Source organism: Rhipicephalus microplus, chromosome 6 (assembly GCF_043290135.1).
Source record: "Rhipicephalus microplus isolate Deutch F79 chromosome 6, USDA_Rmic, whole genome shotgun sequence".
Taxonomy (NCBI): domain Eukaryota; kingdom Metazoa; phylum Arthropoda; class Arachnida; order Ixodida; family Ixodidae; genus Rhipicephalus; species Rhipicephalus microplus.
This window is the reverse complement of record NC_134705.1, coordinates 143,118,284-143,137,013: the sequence shown is the minus strand read 5'-3', so window position 1 is coordinate 143,137,013 and position 18,730 is coordinate 143,118,284. Positions and strand designations below refer to the sequence as shown.

The following is an 18,730-nucleotide window of genomic DNA, read 5'->3' as shown; positions in this document are numbered from 1 at the left end:
CCTTTAGCTGCTCAATCAAATCCTGAGAAGCATCAATGCGTTTTGAAAGTCTCCGTTTCTTCTGGTGCAACGTCTTGACCTTCTTTTTCAGCTGCTGTACCTCTTTCGCCGATGCATGCACTTTCTGCTTGTACCACTCCTTCGGGGGGGAAGTTTGCAGGGGGGAGACTTCGGCAGCTTCATCCAAAACAGGCTCCTGAGGCGAAGGCATCTCCCGACTTTTTGGAGGAGCTCGTTTTCTCTTCTCCTACGCAAAAAGAGGAATAACGCGACAGCGTCAGAAATTTAGGCATTTAGAGCGAATGCGCAACTAAATATTAGAAACTGAAAATCCCAGAGATGCGGAGCTAACGCTACAATAACTACATTTGGTAAACGAAGAGCTCACGAAGCGTACTCACTGGCTTTTGTAGGTGCGCTGGAAACGCTGCAAACTTGGTAGGGATGCTACCAGCTCGTAGTCTCGTTGTTTGCCCTGTTCTATCGAAGCAGTCTGCTTCGAAGTGCGTTGAACACAAGACGTCATTCTTCTTCGGAGTCCAACCTTCTCGCCTCACAGCGCGCTCCCGTGCACTGCGCAATTCGCAGTCTTTGGGAAACCTGCAAAGCACAAAAATGTTTCACAGTGTCTCCATGGCACCCGGACGTAAATGGGAAATGCTTGTACGCGCGAATGCATTCGTAATCGCAAAAATATGCGAGGGAAAGCGAGCGAGCAAAGCACGCTACTTACACGTGAAAAGTTATCCCCGGTGTTTGCTTCACGCGATTTGCGCAGCCAAATGCTGCGCAAGAGCCCACCATCGTCTTCAGAAGAGGTCACAGTCGTCTGCCACAGCGGCCTCATTCGATTAGAGGCACCGCACTCAAGAAAAACAACGGAGAGGCCGCACGCACGTGCACGCGTTACAATGCGTTCGACCGCTTTCTGCCCTGAGCAATATGGCGGCGCGTGGCGTCAGCCGCGGAGCCCCTCCGCCACTCCAGAAAGTTTATGGTGTTTTTCACTGGGAGATTCAGAGCGACCGCCGAAATCCCGGAGCGAGCACTCGGATCGCACGAAGCCACCTCTGCCAGTGAAACACGAGAATGCTCCGTGAGAGGTGCCCCGGAAGTTGATTATGCATACGTCACGCAAACCGGTTCCGGAAACAGTTTCTTTTTCCGCTCTCTTCGTTTCCTTGGCAACTTTGGCCGCCACTGCAGGGCGCGCATTTCGACCACGCAGTTAAAGCTTTGTAGAACACTTTAACGCAGTCGCGAACAGCAGTTGTGTAGCAAGTATGGACGAGCACGCGGAATTGACACCGGCTGTGCGTCGGCTGTTGCTGGGCGTTTTCAGAAACAGCGGCAACGATCTGAACGGTAAGTGCGACGTACTTGACGCTGATAATAAACTCTGCACGGAATGCTAACTTTGATAGCTCCGCATGAAGACTGGTCAGATAATTGTAAAGCATGCGGGTACACGTGGTAACGGCCGCAATCGGCGCTCGCAAAAATACGGCATGTTGTGAGCAGGCTTTTTTTTTTAATCAGAGCAGTTGCTTACCCAACACCTTACAGTCCTACTATTTAGAATATCACAAGCGCCGGAATTTTCGCAGCGCTCACCAAGCTGCTGTATTACCTTTAATAAAAATGCATGGCGATCTCTGTATTCGCGCATGAATACATGCATGAAAAATTTACTAGAGAAGTAACGTTTTCTTGGTGATTCTTGACCTCTACTCTTTTGGTGTTAACCCGCAAATGTCTTTTCTTTTTCTCTATTTGAAGGTGCTACACAGTGTGACGCCACCGACGCTTTGTCACATACACAGGGCGCATTTTTAGGAAATGGTAAATTGGTCTACATGTGTCTCTGTAGAACTAGTTTTGTATACAGTCGTCTATATATGTAGAGGACAATGCCTTGACGAGCAACGTGTAAGGACTACTTGAAGAAAATTGTGTACCTGCTTAAAATTAACACATATTAACATACTACAATGCTTTTCAATTATCAAACACAGATTCTGCAGCGTCTACTGGTGCGTCACCAAGTCGGGCTTGTCAGCCAGGGACTCCTGCACGTGGTAAGCATGCATACACAAACATGCTAGTGGCATTAGGATGAAGATAGGTCCAGCAGATTGCAAACCCTCTCAAAAAAACCACGAATTACGCAAAACCATTTAATGGCTTCTTGCTCACGCTTCTCAATATTGGGTGCTTAAATAATAAAATTGAATTCAACGAATAGTCAGCTGCACGAAGAGGCCCCATATGTATTATGCAGTGTTTTCAAATTTACTCTCTAAGAAAATTATGCTGTGAATAAGTTATGTATAGTAATATTATGAATTTGCATGATTGTCTGTTCTGATATGCAAAGCGATCCCCACAGCACCCAATATTTGCTGTGCCAAAACAGTGTGACAGTACTAATGCTTTACAGTAAGTGTTCTATGGCTCAGAGAGCATATAGCTTCGTGCCCTGTATCAAAAAAGTCTATTAATGCCAGTTTATATGTATTTTATGTGTGTATAATGCATATTTCAGCTGCAGGGTGTGAGTGGACGAGTGGCGAGACGAAGCTGCTGCTGGACCTCTACGCCTCATATTTCCCTCAAGTTGGCCCTCTGAAAAAATTTCGCAACAAAAAGGCCATGTTTGAAAAAATTGCAACAGACATTAATAATAAACTGGGTGTAATGAGAACTGGTGAGCAGTGCTGCTCTCGGTACAAAACCGTACTGAAAAGAAAAAATGTGGCAGCTGGGAAAAATAATACGTCTGGCTGTTCCCCACAAGAAGTCCCCTACGAGGCCGAGCTTGAAAAAATCAAGTGGCTGGACGACAGCTTGGAACCAGAAGTGGTACGCGACGCAAGTGGAGTGGTATCAAAAAAGACATGTCCACAGTCATCCACCGAGTCTGTTCCACTTGCTGGTTCAAGCTCGTCAACGTCACACTCTCCATCCAGCTCCGTTGGGCAGGACGGCACTCCTGATTCAAAAAGAAAACGCCCGAATTCAGCACGCGAGCTCCACCTGCAAACCTTCTTTGAAAAAATGAAGGAGTTAGATGAACGGCGAGCAGAGCGAAAGGCTGAAAGAGACAGCAAGAGGGAAGAGCGACGACTTGCTAAAACACAGCGACGAGAAGAAATGCACAAAGAAAAGATGAATCTTCTCCGTGAAATTTTCAACTTGAAGAAAAATGAATAAAATGTGAAAAGCATGTTTATTGTAAGCATTGTACACATGTGCACGTTGGCAGGCGCATTGATAACAGATTGACAATGTTTGTTGTTGAGGTGAAATAAGGGTTCCAGGGCCCTTTTACAAGACAAAGTTGCAATGATCATTATAATTTCACGCCGTTTTGATGGTAAGAAAAGCTGAACAAAGACTAAGAAATGCAGAACGTTTGTCCATGCAAATTTTCATCAGGCAAATGAAATGTTAATGCACAAGCAATAACCAAATTGCATGACAAAGAAGCCATTTCTCACAGCAGCAGTCACCATGCCTAAAGGACCCCTGACAAATTTTTGTTTTGACTTGAATGCTTTAATTAAGAGCATTGTGTCCGGTAGTCCCCAAACTTTGATCATAAATATTGCAATGTACTGTGTAATTAATGCAAGAATGGCTCCTTGTGACTAATTTTGGCATCACTGTAAAACTACTACTGGAATCACAAAAAATTACACAGCGAACAATCTCAGGAGTCATAAGACTATGTAGACTCGGGCTTTTGTGACGTTCAGAGCGCACTTTTTGAATTTGGGCACCATGCGTGGGAAACAATGAGTCGGGATGGGTGTTCATTACGAATATTCCTCGAAGCGACAGGTTTAACTGACAAGCATAGTGCCCCAACTGCAAGACAAACAACACAAACATTTCAAGCTCGTAATTTTGGTGACATTGTTCCATTAACACAAATGCTCCTCAGTGTAGCCTGCACTAGCTTGGACTTATGCCAATGTCACTACATGTTTCTCAGAATGTTTGTGGTGGCTGACGAGAGCTGGAGCCCAGCTATGTTTGGCCGGTTGACTTTGTCACTTTCTCGTGTCTCACCAGCACGAAGAGTGCAGTTACTATCAATATCACCAGCTATCTTCAGCTGCAGTAGCCATACCGACCAACACGCTGCGGCGTTAGCACTAGTCAGCAATAAGCATGCTGATGGCTTCGCATAGGAAACAATTACACTGATCCAGTCAGATTCCTGCAAACATCTTGGGTTGACTCACGCTATGTGGAAGCTGCTACGTGTCACAAAGCTAAGAAACAAAAAAATCAGGCTGCGCCCTAGCAAGATGAGTCACTACAACACAGTGCGGCATGCATTTTAGCTGGTTAGTACAGTGTTTCCTGTAGAAAACAGTGCTAAAGGATGGGACAAAGCAGGGACACAACCATGGCAGAGACACAACCATGGCACTGACTAACAGCCAAATGTGTCTTATTCTTCCAGTCTAGGTATATACACTCCACCACTAATCTGAAGGGTGAGAAAAAGCAAAAAAAAGACACACACAAATGTTGGCTGACTCAGGAGGAAAGAAATGCTCAATAAGACAGGAGAGGTAACTCCTTCAGAGAGAGGGAAATATAAGGGAAACTGATGCATGTTTCGCCGCCGTTGTAAATGATACGCTTCAGAAATGAGGGGCATGCATTTATCATGATTCTATTTTTTTTTGTTTCCTTGAGATTGTGGTAAAGTATATATACGCGGATTAGAAGAATAAAACGAATTTGCTTGTTAGTCAGCGCCGTAGTTTGTGTCCTTGCTTCGTCCCGTCTTTTAGTGTTATTTTCTGCTAGAAATCTCTACAACACGAAACAAAATTTACAACACCTTAACGTTTCTTGTTTTGTGTACACGTAGGCAGTCCTAACTTTAAATCAAATGCGCATCGCTTGCATTAAGCGCTCACGCTTCTCCTCGCCTTGGCGACGCAGTGCATCTTCAGTTGATGCAAGCGGGCCATTGTTGGGGGGAACATCATCCGGTTGTGCCTCCCATTCCCACGGTGCATGTTCATCATCGATGTACGGCGGCACATCCACATCACCACAATTAATGCACATATTGTGCAAAACACAACAAGCTATAATGAACTTGTTCATTTTGTCTACAAACAGAAAGTCCAGGTGCAGCAGCTGGCGGAACCTGGCCTTGAGGTCTCCAAAGGCATTCTCAATCTTCACTCTCGTTGCCGAAAAGTGATAATTGAAGGCGCGCTGCCTCGCGTCAAGGTGACCATAATTCCTGAATGGGGTTATGAGGTAATCTCGAAGCGGGTAGGCAGCGTCCCCGAGAACGTGGTACTTCCCGGAACAGCACACATGCGGCAACTTTGAAGAAAGCCTCGATGTCCTGAAGATTCTCGAATCGTGAATCTTGCTGGGGTGTCCAGTAGTCACATCGAGAAACTTCTTTTTGTGATCACACAGAGCTTGCAGTGTCAGTGACGGATAACTGTGCCTGTTCACATAGGTTGAACGCACTTTTTTTGCAGGGCAGCGGATGCTTATGTAGGATCCGTCAATGCAACCGATCGTGTTGGGCACTCCTGACACCTGTGACAGTGAGAGAAAAAGAACACACCTGTAGTGAACTTCTTGAAGTAAATAATCTTAACACTTGATGCAGTAGTTTTGTTGGTCTTAGCGGAGTTAACTTTAGGTGACACAAGTCTTTTACATGCCAGAACTATGGAATCATTGTACGGAACACCACAGCAAAAGGCATTAGAAATTTTAAGTGCCAGGGGTCCCTTTCAGGGTGTCTACCAATTTCATATTTCTAAATTCCTTGAATTTCCCAGGTTTTCCATCATGATTCAAAGCAAATTCCATGACTGCCACGTTTGCATGGAAAACACTGTACACTGCAAACAAACCCGAGTAGAAAAAAAAAACCGGGCGCTCTATAAAGGTAAACATAATTACCAGACGCACTCAAAATGTTCTCAGGGCATGCGACAATTGTGAAAAAACATGTAAATCTGGCCAAAATAAAACCCCTGAGCTAGGCAGTGAGCAAGTCAGCTGTTTGATGTTCCGAAGAACCAGGAAGAAAACACACAAGTTAAGAGTAACCGCAGATGAAGTTTGAAGGTGTCTGCGATCGTTTGACATCGCAGTCAAAGCTGCTGAGAAACTTAGAAGTGGTGCCATTTGGTGGCATTCGTGTAAAATGAAAACACAGGAGCCTGGCCGGTTCTGCCACTGGAGTAAAATCTATTTTACTATAATGGCTGTAGCCCACGCCGGTTAGGATGTGGATTGGATTTAATTAGATCGACCTGAACTACTGTATTTACTGACTCACCTATTTATATGTAGATTAGATTAGAACTGATTCGACCTAGATTGATGTATTTACTATTGATTTGCGCCGCCGCCTAATTTGCACACCTCTAAAGTATACTTTTCAACAAAAAAAGTAAATAACTACTACTCGCATATTCTATGTATCTTGCCTTGACAACGAGTAACGACAACGTTGCAAGAACATAGCCATACTGCAAAATGTTTTTTTTTTTTACGACAAGCACATGCATTTATCTGGGCTGTCATACTTGAAGTGAAATGAAAGCTGGGGTCAACGTTTAAAGTGCTGACATTTGAATATGTGGTGGTGAGAATGAATTTGTCAAGGTGGAACAGTTTCCTTGATTCTATAGATGAATCATGAATGTCCGCATGTTACCTTGATTTACGTACTCTGCTGTAGACGTGACACTGAAAAATAATTGCAGATTTATTTACACAATCTCACAAAACTGAAATGAAAAATTTAGCTGAAGTTACCCAAGTTCTACCCTTGAAACACGAGCTACCAGCATAAGTGTGTAGCTGAAGACGTTTGGTGTTGCACCACCAATAATAATAATAATAATAATAATAATAATAATAATAATAATAATAATAATATTATTATTATTATTATTATTATTATTATTATTATTATTATTATTATTATTAAAAGACATGAGTAGCCCAGCAAGCTTCAGCTGATAGCAGTTCTAGCCTAGAAAAACCAGACGGCCTTCAAGCCGGGCCGAAATCGTGGCATAGACAAAACATGCATAAATCTACAGACGTGAGTCAGATATGCCGTGTGATATGTAGAAGCAACAGGCACCAAAAGAGTGGATATACCAACATGGATGTTAAAGAATGCTTTAGCCAATGTGAAGGACAAGTTGCCGAGCAGAAATTTCCTTAGTCTAGTTTATGCCATAGGCTGACATAATTGTGACCAGTACATCGGTGAAACTGGTAAAAGTTAAACAACACAAATATGATACCACAAAACGAGGCGTGGCCTCGACTGCCCTCCCTGAACACACGGAATCACAGACCACCAAATAGACTTGTAAAACTCTCGAATCCAGATACAGACAACTGTACATACGCTGCACAGGAGTGATGGGAGGCTTCTGACAATGTACTCTCTCTGCTTACGTCACGTATTTAGGCGTACTGAAGTACACTGTGCCTTTTTCATGACTTTTAAACAAGGCTCTCTCCCATATGAGGTACTGAAATGTCAGTAAACTTTGTGTTCTATGGGTCCCTTTCGCGTTTACACTCAGAAGCAAGAGTTATGCACTGTCCTTTTTTTTTTTCACACACCTTCCAGCAGCCCACTGTAGTTGCAGCTGAGAGACTTTTTAAGCTTTGATGAATGGCGATGCTTATTTTTGTGACGGTCCCACAGAACTGCTGTCAGTTTTCATGACCTGGCCTGGTTTTTTTGAAATTCCCTGACTTTTCCACGTTGGCAGACACCCTGCTTTTATGTGCACTGTAAATGAACAATACATGTTTCTCTAGCATTTCTCATTTGATAGTGAGACTGCTTGACAATAACCCCATCTTTCAAGCGCAACTTAGTACCACATCCCCTGTGCCCCAACGGCAGCTTAACCTGCTACAATCAATGTATTATGTGACTATTCTCTAAAGTAAGCTTCAATTAGACAACTCATTTGTTGTGTTTGCCATGGAACAGTGAAATACCTAAAATTCTTACTTGTTCGAAGTCCGCTGACAGCTGATCAAGATCTCCTGGAAATGATATTACCTCTTCGGCTATATCAAGGAAATATTCGAGCGTGCGCTCCACGACTCTAAATGCTGTCGCAGTTGCCATGCCAAAGCGTCCAGCAACGTCCCTCAGGCACGCCTTGTTTGCAGCAAACCTGACACAGCAAACACACATTATGGAAGAAAGTGATCAAGTAAAGCCTGCTTTGTGAAATAAAGGCATGAAATATTTGCATCAAAATTAGCAGCCGTAAGAAAAGTAGAAGCTCTTAACACTGTTCTCTCTGGCTGTGCAGTTGCAAGCGGTCATATTTCATTGGTTTCCATTGCATCACACTTAGCAACTTTCAAGGACAAAAAGCACAAGCGGCGTAGCCACGGGAAGGCTACTAGGGAGATTTAACGCCGCCGAAATTGTTAAATTTCACATGTGTATATTCTCTACACACGCGCACATAAACACACGAACAAAAATTTATAATGGTTGGACTCCCCGTCAAAATTCTGCGCACGCAACGAAAAAACGTACTTCTACGCCGAAGCACTTGAAAGCATTAAGATTATACACACTGGTAGGCATGACTTTTAAAACAGCGTGCAGACTTACCACAGAAAGACCAGAATGTGCTCTTCCGCGGTTTTCGAGGGGGACCCACCACGATCACTGCATGGGTAGTGACGCGAGCCTTCAAAACCACGGATCAACGTTTCCGCGACACGCCTCGACACCCTGAAGTCTTGACGGAACTGCAGAGAAGGAAATGATAAAAAGATGAAATTAGGTTCATGTAGTATTATGAAAAGAGGGAGCTCCGCGCTTACCTGCTCGTCTGTGTACAGCCGCGCAACGTTCTCGATGAACCCCAAAATTTTGGGACGTTCGCGGTGGGACTCCGAAAAAGTTTCCCGAAAGAAGGCTTCGCATAGCGCTTGTCTTTCCTCGAAGTCTTCGTCGTCTGAGCTGGACGAGCTGCTGCTTGAAGTGCTTTCGTCGCTAGACAGAAGTTCCGCCAAGGCAGCGAACGCAGCCATTTTGCAAAACTCAGCAACGTACAACGACGGAAGTGACGTATGCTGCTCGTCGTGTTTCCGCCCGAATCTGCGACTTGTCGGCGGAGCAGTGCGAGCAATCCGCCTCGGAGCGAGCTGCTCTGAAACTACCAGTGAAAAGCGCGGATCCACTCTGAATCTACCAGTGAAATGCGGTTTCGTCGCCACGGAGCAAAAAAACCTGCTCCGAATCTACCAGTGAAAAACAGCATTAGTATAACCTCCTTGGTAGCTACCATGGAGGAAGAAAAAATTTCCTTTCTCCATGGTAGCTACAGTGGCTAGAATATTCTAGCCACTGTACCGTAGCCTGGAGACCGGCGTTTGCGGGCCACATACGGGCCGCCATCACCGCAGGCAATTTCGGATTTTCTGCGTGCGGTCCGCGAACGCGAATGCCGACTCGCGGTGTGACGCACGCGCAGTGGCAGCGACCCCACCGCAAGGGCTCGCGGTGCGGTATTCTAAAACTTTCTAATACAGCAAGGTTTCATTGTGCCCGCGATCCGCAGCGCTGAACTTCACGACAGCGAACTTCTTCCGTTGCTGTAAGGAGGTGCGCGCTTGAACACGGTCCAGTAAAATGAAGCAGCAGCTATCGGCGGCCCAGCGCCGACTAAAAGCGTAGAGTAGGCCTAAAGTGACAGTATGCCACATGCGTGCTTGAGCAGATAACCGGGGATGTTTGCTATGATAAGGCTTTTCCCCGGTGATAAGTCGTACCAGCGCTTGTGGGTGGTCGCCACCCCACTCTAGTTTTTTCCCCGATGGTTACTCGCAATGTCATCGCAAGCGCGCCGAAGTCGCAATGTCATCGCAAGCGCGCTCGTCACATATTCAGAACATAAGAACATAGAAGTGCGAATAGGATCCGACGAAAGAGTAGCCCGCAAACGCCTAACAAGATACGCACAGCAAGAGCTCTTGCGCTCGCTAGAGAGGGAGCCCTGGTTCGCGAAGATCATCTGCTCGCAACCACGGTCCCCAGAGGCACTAGATTTCATCTTGGGGGCCTTTTATGGAATTTTGGAGAAACACTTGCGACGCCAGCTCAGGTCAGTTAAGTCGAACGCCAGGGGAAACTCTTGGTGGACACCAGCTCTGGCACAAGAGCGTAAGAAGGTAAACGCCATGCGAAGACACTTTCAAAGAGCAAAAAGCGACGACGTTAGGGCCTTCCTCAAAATGGACTACAGTCGCGCATTGGCACGGTTTCGTCTGTGGGTCGCGGAGGCAAAGCCCCAATACGAAAGAGAATGCCATATGGCGTGTTCGCGCGGAAACGTCTTTTCGACGTCATATAGAGAAGTTTTTGGCAGAAACCGCCCACCAAGGTTCCTGCCCCCGCTGAAGCGAGCTAACGGCTCGATGACTGCGACACATCTCGAGTCGGCGGCCCTCCTACTTGAAACGCAGATCGCGGTGGATGACGCGAGCAAAGACTTGCCCGAGCCCGCCGAGGCCAGGCAAATGGTCGCAAGGCCATACGATTTCAACGAGGTAGATGTCCCATTTACCGAGGCGAAGGTACGCGAGGTGATTGGGGCGATGCCACCGCGTTCGTCGCCGGGGCCGGACGCAATAATGCCGCTCCTCGTGAAGGGCCTATTTAAATTGCATGTGCGGTTCGTAATGTTCGTACTCAACGCGGCGCTCACGCTTGGATATTTCCCTCGCTGTTGGCGCCGCGGCAGGATAATCTTCATTCCGAAACCCGGCCGGCCCCGCGAGCTCACAACGTCATATAGGTCGATATCTGTGAATTCGGTTCTGGGCAAGATCCTGGAACGACTCTTGAACGGCCGCCTCTATCACTTCCTATGTAAGCACAGGCATATTCACGACCATCAGTATGGATTCACACGGTAGAAGTGCGGTGATGGCTTTGGTTCATCTAAAAGAGACCTTCTTACAGCTGAGAGTCTCAAAGACGCCCGCGGTTCTGATGTCAGTAGACTTCCAGGGCGCTTTCGATAGCGTATGGCACCCTCGAGTGCTCGGGTTTTTTTTCCACGAGCGCCGTGTGTCGGCTAATCTGTATCACATGCTCAGGACGTTCCTACAACAGCGGTCGGTGGTGTTTCGATCAAACGCTGGCGAACTGGTGGCATACCCCTCGTTGGGGAGTCCGCAGGGGTCCCCAATCTCACCCATGCTCTGGAACGTGGTGATTCACGACCTGTTATGCCTCCCACTCCCTATGGGCATCACAATTCAAGCGTACGCTGACGACACCATCGTTGTCATCCCGGCGGAATCGCGAGAGTGCTTGGGAGAGGTTGGGTCCGCAGTCTTAAAAACATAGTGAAGTGGACCATTGGGGCAAGGGTCACCCTCAGCACGGAAAAAACATACTGCGTGCTATTCTCCAACGGACACCGTGGTATGGAAAAATGGCGCCCGAGCATGCGCCTAAACCCAGCAGACAAAAAACTCGCGTACAAAGACTCCTTGAGGATACTCGGAGTCGTCTTTGACACTCGCCTCTCTTTCTTTAAGTATGCCGATTACCTTAAAGAAAAGACCGAACTGCTGGTTGCGAAGATCAGGGTACTTTCTGGAATGCAGGGTGGACTGTTGCGCCCCGAACAGAAAGTGACGCTGTATAGAAACGTCATCTTACCTGCCATTATGTATGGTTCACCAGTTTGGTGGGACGCGATATGCCCGGACCGCCGCCTCAAATCCCGCGTTACCACCCTGCAGCGCGCGGTTCTACTCAATTTGTTGGGGGCGTTCAAGACTACACGAACGACGGCACTTCAAGTGCTCATGAGAGCACCGCCCATCGCTCTAGAATTGGAAAGGGCCAATGCGGAATTCGTACTAATCGCTCGCAAGCCAATTCGTTACGGACAACTGTCCGTGCGTCCAGATCGCGTCCTGCCCACACTGGACGTCTGGCAGGAACACCCCGCGGCCTGATGCGCCTTCCGCTTTCTTAGACTCACGAGGGACGAGGCGCGACGAATGGCCCGCTTGCCGGGATTACACATTTACACAGACGGTTCGTATACCGCTCGCCTGGCAGGAGTGGCGTTTATCGTATTAGGACCGAGTGAGCGCATCGGAGCGGTAGGAAGATACCAAGTTGAGAATGCCACGAGCGCGTATTGCACAGAAGTCATAGTGTTGATCGAGGCGTTGAGATACGTCAAAAACAAGTGCTCAGCCGCCACGGTCAGACTATATACAGACTGTCTGTCCCTGCTACAGGCGATATCTGAATACAAGACCACCGACCCGAGAGTCCGGGATGTGAAGGCTCTCTTAAATGACATTTCAGCCCGACAGAGATTACACTTTATCACGTACCGGGACACTCCAGCCTGTTCGGAAACGAGCTGGCGGATTTTCTCGCAGCTCGCGCGGCACGATTGGGCGACGCGAGGCAGGCCCCACTCACTCCGAGAGCGGTCCACAGTATGCTGAGGAGAGAGCAACTGCGCCGCTGGGAATCCGACTGGAGGCAAAACAACGCCGACACGAACCTCTTTAAGTGGGTACCACATGTATTAGACGCGCTTTCTTGGTTTCCGCCCAACCAAACCCTCGTGACCCTGCTAACGGGGCACGGCCGATTTCATTCATATTTTCACCGATTTAATCTGCTCGCGGAACCCGTCTGTTCGTGCGGTGCAACATGTGAGGGAACCGATCATTACCTGTACGACTACCCCCTTACGACACAAATAACGGGGAAAATAAAACCACGAGCCGACTTCGACCAAAGAAGATACGCGTCTCTGTTGCGACACGCGAGAAATCGCGCATTATTCATTAGACTAGTTAAACTGATTGGAGACACGATCCCCGACCTCGCTTGAGTACGGCCTGCATTTCGCGTCACCTGTTCTTGCGTTTTGTACGTGGTAAATTAACGGAACGTCATCTATGAAAAACCGAACACACACAAAGAACACACCCGCGCGATTGGGACGATGTGGGGGCAGGATCGCCCTGTAGGCCATGTACTGGCGAGGGTGAGAACCTCGGCGGCCCCTGCCTTGCCACATTGCCCCGGTCGGCGGGCAAAGACTGAGGTGAGATCGTGACGCCATCATCGTTCGACAACAGCCATTATCGTTGGACAGTTCACCAATCTTACGACCACGACAGTGCATAAAGGACTGGCCACGAAGAGGACACCGTGAACACGAGAAGACTGGAAACTTGGCGCCTATTACTAGCAGTGCAGTGCAGTGACTACGTGCAATGCAGTTTTTTTTTGACAACTTTACTTTTCTTGCTGGGCTGGTCCCAGCCAAGCCTCCTTGTCAATTATTAAACGCCCCGCGAGGTATCCGTGCTCGTTGCGCCCTTAGGACACAATATGCGTTACCGTGGCCCACTTTTTTTTTCTTCTTATCAATATCGGCTTTTTATATAAATTTGCGCTTTGGGTATTTTTTAAAACCACTTTTCATTTATTTTATATTGGCATTAAACCTGGTATGCATTATGCAGGGACAGGTTCTCCCACACCTTTATTTTTGGCTTTCCTTTTTTTTCGCGTGGAAATGAAGTTTGGATTGGATTGGATTGCGGTACCTGATGTCGTGGACCCTGGTTGCTGAAGCCTGATCAATTTTTCGGTGCATTCGCGGGAGCTGATGAGGTGCGGACCCCCGCAAACTATGCACGTTGGGTTGCATTCATTGGGGGCCATCCCCTCGGGACCAGCGCCCACGTTTTGGCCACAAAGGCTGCATCTTTCGGTGACCGATATTCGCCCGATGCCCCAGTGCGCCACAGCGGTAGCACGCTGGCACTGTCTTCTTGTACTCCCTGACGGGAGTCAGTTCTGGGTTATATTGGACGAAACGCAGAATGCTCCTTCCCGCGAAAGTCTACACAGCTACGTTGGAGTTCCCTAGCTTGCGCACATAGACTAGTTCACCACCATGCCACTGCACACTATGTTTCAGAGATGCACTGGTTTCGAGGTTGTGCACAGAAATCACGCCGCGACATACATCACCGGTGAGCTTGAGGTGACCGCGAAGCGGCAGCGGTCCTTTGCTGGTGTTGATTTGAAAGTCCGACAGCAGTTTCTGAACCACCTCGTTATTCTGCGTGCCACAGATGATGATGTTTTGCTCCCAATTGGGAGAAATGGTGATGTCATTCATGTGCTGCCTTCCGATGAGTTGGGAAATGGCGGCGCCGAGCTCATCTTTTTGAAACGCTGTCTTGGGGGCTACCGTGATGCGTGGCTTGAACACGATCACATAGTCGCCAGGATTCATCCTGATGGTTGGTTTCGGCGTCCACTTGGAGACTGGTGAAGTCTTTTGTGGAGCTTTAGGAGATGGACCGCGAGCGTCTCCAGTGGTTGGATTGTTGAGAGGAGTTTTCTGTGCAGACCCTCCTTCCGCATTTCTTCGGCGGCGACGCCGTCCCTCGACGAGTTGAAAAATGTCTGCTTGCTCCGCCGTAATGGTGGATGGGCCCTCGCTTGATTGATTTGTCGGGATATATGACCATGACAGATTCGTAGGGTTGTAGCCATGTTGTTCAGGCAGCGCCATATTGAGGAGTTGACCGAAAGGCGTCTCCGCATCCAGCAGCGGTGGAGCCGCAGCCGTAAGGCTTGGCTCATTCGCTACGTCGTGATGCGAAGTTGCTCGAAGTGGCCGAAAATTGGGTGCACCTGGGTAAGATCGGTGTCTCCAGAATCTTGCTGACTTTGCAGATGCAGTCGCACAAGTTTTGGAGCAGCCACATTGAAAAGAGCACGATTCCAGCCGAAAAACGACGGAGCCACCGAGCGTCGCGTCTGATTACCGCGCATCTCCAGCGCTCTCTCCTGGTTTCTTGGAGATGTACTCGTGATTTAGGTCGTCCTGTTTGGTTATCTCGATCCATGTGCCGCGGAACTGGTTCGACGGTGATCTGGTCGAGCGTCGCCCAAGGGGGCCGGGTCGCTTCAAGTGCGACAGGTGCAGATATATCACAGCCTAATTCACGAAGCTGGGCGTATCCTTGTGTTGGGGTGCCTGATGAATTGTGCTTCACAGTGAATTTGCTTCACCGTGAATTGTGCTTCACAGTGAATTTGGGCCAACTCGTCGAGGTTTGGTAGGATCGCAGTTCCTTGAACCCTATCAGACTTTGTATAATGAGGAGTACCCAGTATCGTGCGAGAAACCTGACGAAGCAGGGTCTCGAGCTCCGATTTTTGGGTCTTGGTGATTGATGTCAATATATTCTTCTGCCGGTTGTTGCTCCTCAACTGACCTTGTGATAATCAATGAAATAACAATGTGATGCGAGTTTGATCATATGTGCATTAAGCACGAAAATTACCTTTATGAAAATTTTTTTACCTGGACACTCTTTCGCACTATCTGTTGCACAATCAGCCGTCTGTTCATGGTCCCTCCTTCCAGACTCTGGTTGGTCTCGGTCACATGGCTCCTGACTAAAAGCTGCAAAAATATGTACGTTGAATGCCACGAGAAAAAAAAAAAACACAAGGCAATCGGTTGTGAGGGATATCAGCCCTGAATTTTCCCTAATTGTGTGCGCCCTGGAAGCTCAAATGAAACAAGAAAGCTTGCAGTAAAAACTAAGAAATGTCATGAAAATTTTTAATATGCACTCTGAGAGGCACTTTCACTGTATTTCGCTTGTTTATTTTTAATTCGCACCTAATTCACGTGGCAGTGAAGGTAGATTGCAAAGGTTTAGGAGATAGTATTGTTCTGCACCACAAATGAAAAACTCCAACCAATAACCAGTGCACAATATCGGGAATCAGCTTTTCACCCAGCCTATACTAGATAGTATACACATTCAGAGATCCAGTGCAAACAAGAAGGTGACCTATATATATTATACAAGCAAAATAACTTTACATACATGGTGTGTGCTGGGCAGAAAGCTGCAAAGAAGGTGCAGGAGGGCCGTCACAATCGGAATCTGAGCTGGAAATGTAGCGCTGGGGCTTGGTCTTCTTCCTTTTCTTGGTACCGAAATTGTTGGAACTAAAAAAATCTCGCTTATCTACGAGCTTTGCCAAGTTTGCATGACATTCTGCATATGTGCCTGTAAGTGTAACATGTACTGGGGTTTGTTAATGACCCTAATTATACACTCAATTATTAAATACAGTTAGCATGCATGAATTGAAATGCGAACAGAAAATAACAGCTCATAGCTAGTATTAAAGTGTGAAATCTAATCATTTACTGCCGATATTTAATGATGCCTGAAGTACATTCAGGTCAAAGCACTTGCCTCAAGCTAACCACGGGCTGCTACATGATGCAGGTGACTCAACAAAGTACAGGCGTTTACAATTCGCTTGGTAATATTTGAAATAGCTCGTAAAAGTCTAGGTCAGCCAAATACTCACGAAGTAAGCCTTTCAGTCTCGCATCATAGGTGATAAATATATCATCTGGTTCCTTAAGGCGTCAAACCATTCTTTGTGCCTTGTCAGTAGGCCCTTTCAGCCACTGACACTTGCCATTCACCCACGTGGACGGTACCACCTCGACCAATTGTGAGGGCGAAAATTCAACAAGTGCGAACATCTGAAAAGATAGTAGTCACGCACGTATCAAGACACACTTTTGAACAGCATATATATTTTGAAAGATGTGGCATCGCTGCATAACGCTCTATCGTCCTGGCCCAGACGTACGCCAACACCTGTTTTCTGAAGCGGATTAATTACTGGCAGCGTGCACCAGGGCGGAATGGCAGCGATATGAGTTAAAGAAAAAGAACAGCTATGTAGCCTATATAATGGCCATATATGATAGAGTACTCACCTCGTTCAGCTGGACTTGCTATGTACCGCATCGACCATGCTGCTCCGACAACCCGACAAATGTAAAATTTACGTGAGGTACGCGCCATGCGCTCCATACACACCGTGCTAGCGATGACACTGTTGCCGCGTCGCAAATGTTTCTCTAAAAAACTGAAACAAATCACAAAAATGGTGTTTTTAATTTAGGCTATTTGATAGTAATTATCCTCAAAAACCATTGTAATACACTGCCTAATTGGTAAATATTATAAAGCTACTTTAACGAGGTTGTTTATATTGACGGTGATCTATCTAAACAGCGGAGAAAAAAAAGTTTCGTCTGGCGAGCCATCTCCTAGTCAAGCCAAGCCACTCGATTTGTTCTGTTAGTCCTGTGGACAATGGCGGCGTGCTTGTAGTGCCAGTGCAGATACGATTGTGCCAGTGCAGATACACATGCTGTGCCAGTGAGTGTGCGAGCATTTGCGTGCGTGGGGCTGACGAAAACACTGCGGCTACATCAGCAGCTACTCAGGCAGATTGCTGCAACTCGGCACCCACTGAGGGCAGTCCGCCTTGCGTCATCGAAAGTGACTTAACGGACGCATCGCCCACAAAATGTTCACCCTGTTCGCCCAGGGGAGCATCGCACACTGAACCCGAAGGCTCGCCAATGCAACTCAGCGATGTGCCTTCTCCTGTAAGCGGAGTACTGGAGGTACCTGTTAGTTCATCTTTCACAGATGCATTGTCAAAGTACAAAGATTTTGTTGTGTCACTGCGCAGTTGGGACATCAAAGAAAATGTTACTCATACAGCTTTGTCCGCTCTTCTAAAAATGCTCAAGGTCAGTACTTTCGATTCTTCATCTCTGCCTAGCGACGCTCGTACTCTTCTCGCCACGCCTAGAGATACGCAGCGTGCACCTGTTGTCAGTTCAATGGTACCGGGACAGTACTGCCACTTTGGGCTACAGAAAAGTGTCGAGAATGCTTTGTCAAAAGCACGTTACGAAGGCAGTCAAGTTTCTCTTGCCTTTAACATTGACGGGCTGCCAATTTCCAAAAGCTCCACCATGCAGTTGTGGCCCATACAGTGCACGATCCATGAAGATCGAAGAATACCACCCTTTGTAGTTGGAATTTTCGCAGGCCCAGGAAAGCCTGCTTCAGCCAATGAGTTTCTCAACCAACTTGTCATTGACCTGCAACAGCTTCTTTCCCAAGGGATGATTATTCATGGGTACATAATTGATGTTTCTTTGAAGTGTTTTGTTTTGAATGCCCCAGCACGATCATTTGTGTTTCAGATTAAAGGACATACAGGTTATTCTGGGTGTCCTAAGTGCACAGCTGAGGGTACATACAGAAACAGTCTGCTCAGCTTCCCTACTACGTCATCCACTTTGCAGGATAACAACAACAACGGGTTTATTAACCCAAGATGACGCACAGTGCGACACTCACGGGCTTGCAGGCTGTATAGGGAACTTCGCAAGATCGAGCAAGTACGCTTGCCTAGGGCGCGACGACTCCCGCACAAGGGCCGAAGTTGAATGCACGAACGAGAAGCCGCCTGCTTAGCAGCGCGTCAACCCCTCGTGAAGGCCTGAGAGCATCTGCTGCGACGAGCGAATCGTCGGGCGCAACACAGCTCGTAGGAGAGGAGGATGTCACGTGCGCCCAATGGGAAATGGCGCTGCATTGTGACGTAGGCCCGCGCAGCGCACCAGCGTAGCGTGCCCGGACATGCCAGCGCGGGAAGAAGCTGACGGTTAACTGGCCCAGACCAAGAGGCGCCCTGGCAGCCATCTTGGCGGATGCCGGTGCTTATGCACACCCGGGCTAATCTGTC

At 47.5% G+C, this 18,730-nt stretch overlaps 2 protein-coding genes and 1 long non-coding RNA gene across 4 annotated transcripts; 1 reads left to right on the top strand and 2 right to left on the bottom strand.

The window, feature by feature from the left end:
- Positions 1-975: 975 nt before the first annotated feature.
- Positions 976-3,226, top strand: LOC119171948 (uncharacterized). Its single transcript, XM_037422859.2, has 4 exons — positions 976-1,365; positions 1,780-1,842; positions 2,016-2,078; positions 2,546-3,226. The coding sequence occupies exons 1-4, from the start codon at positions 1,284-1,286 to the stop codon at positions 3,211-3,213; spliced, it is 876 nt and encodes a 291-aa protein (XP_037278756.2). The 5' UTR covers positions 976-1,283; the 3' UTR covers positions 3,214-3,226.
- On the bottom strand, positions 3,211-9,332 carry LOC119171947 (putative nuclease HARBI1). 2 transcript variants are annotated; one of them, XM_037422858.2, is made up of 4 exons: positions 8,887-9,332; positions 8,672-8,811; positions 8,051-8,219; positions 3,211-5,586 (listed from the first exon to the last, which is right to left on the bottom strand). In XM_037422858.2, exons 1-4 carry the CDS (start codon positions 9,094-9,096, stop codon positions 4,909-4,911), a joined length of 1,197 nt encoding a protein of 398 aa, XP_037278755.2. In that variant the 5' UTR covers positions 9,097-9,332; the 3' UTR covers positions 3,211-4,908. The 2 variants fall into 2 exon arrangements, with proteins under 2 accessions (XP_037278755.2, XP_037278753.2); XM_037422856.2 differs by having other exon boundaries at positions 8,672-9,332.
- A 5,809-nt stretch (positions 9,333-15,141) lies between these two features.
- LOC142765580 (uncharacterized) lies at positions 15,142-17,019 on the bottom strand. Its single transcript, XR_012884323.1, has 4 exons — positions 16,896-17,019; positions 16,475-16,655; positions 15,979-16,164; positions 15,142-15,545 (listed from the first exon to the last, which is right to left on the bottom strand). It is a non-coding gene; the product is annotated as an uncharacterized LOC142765580 (long non-coding RNA).
- Positions 17,020-18,730: the final 1,711 nt, after the last annotated feature.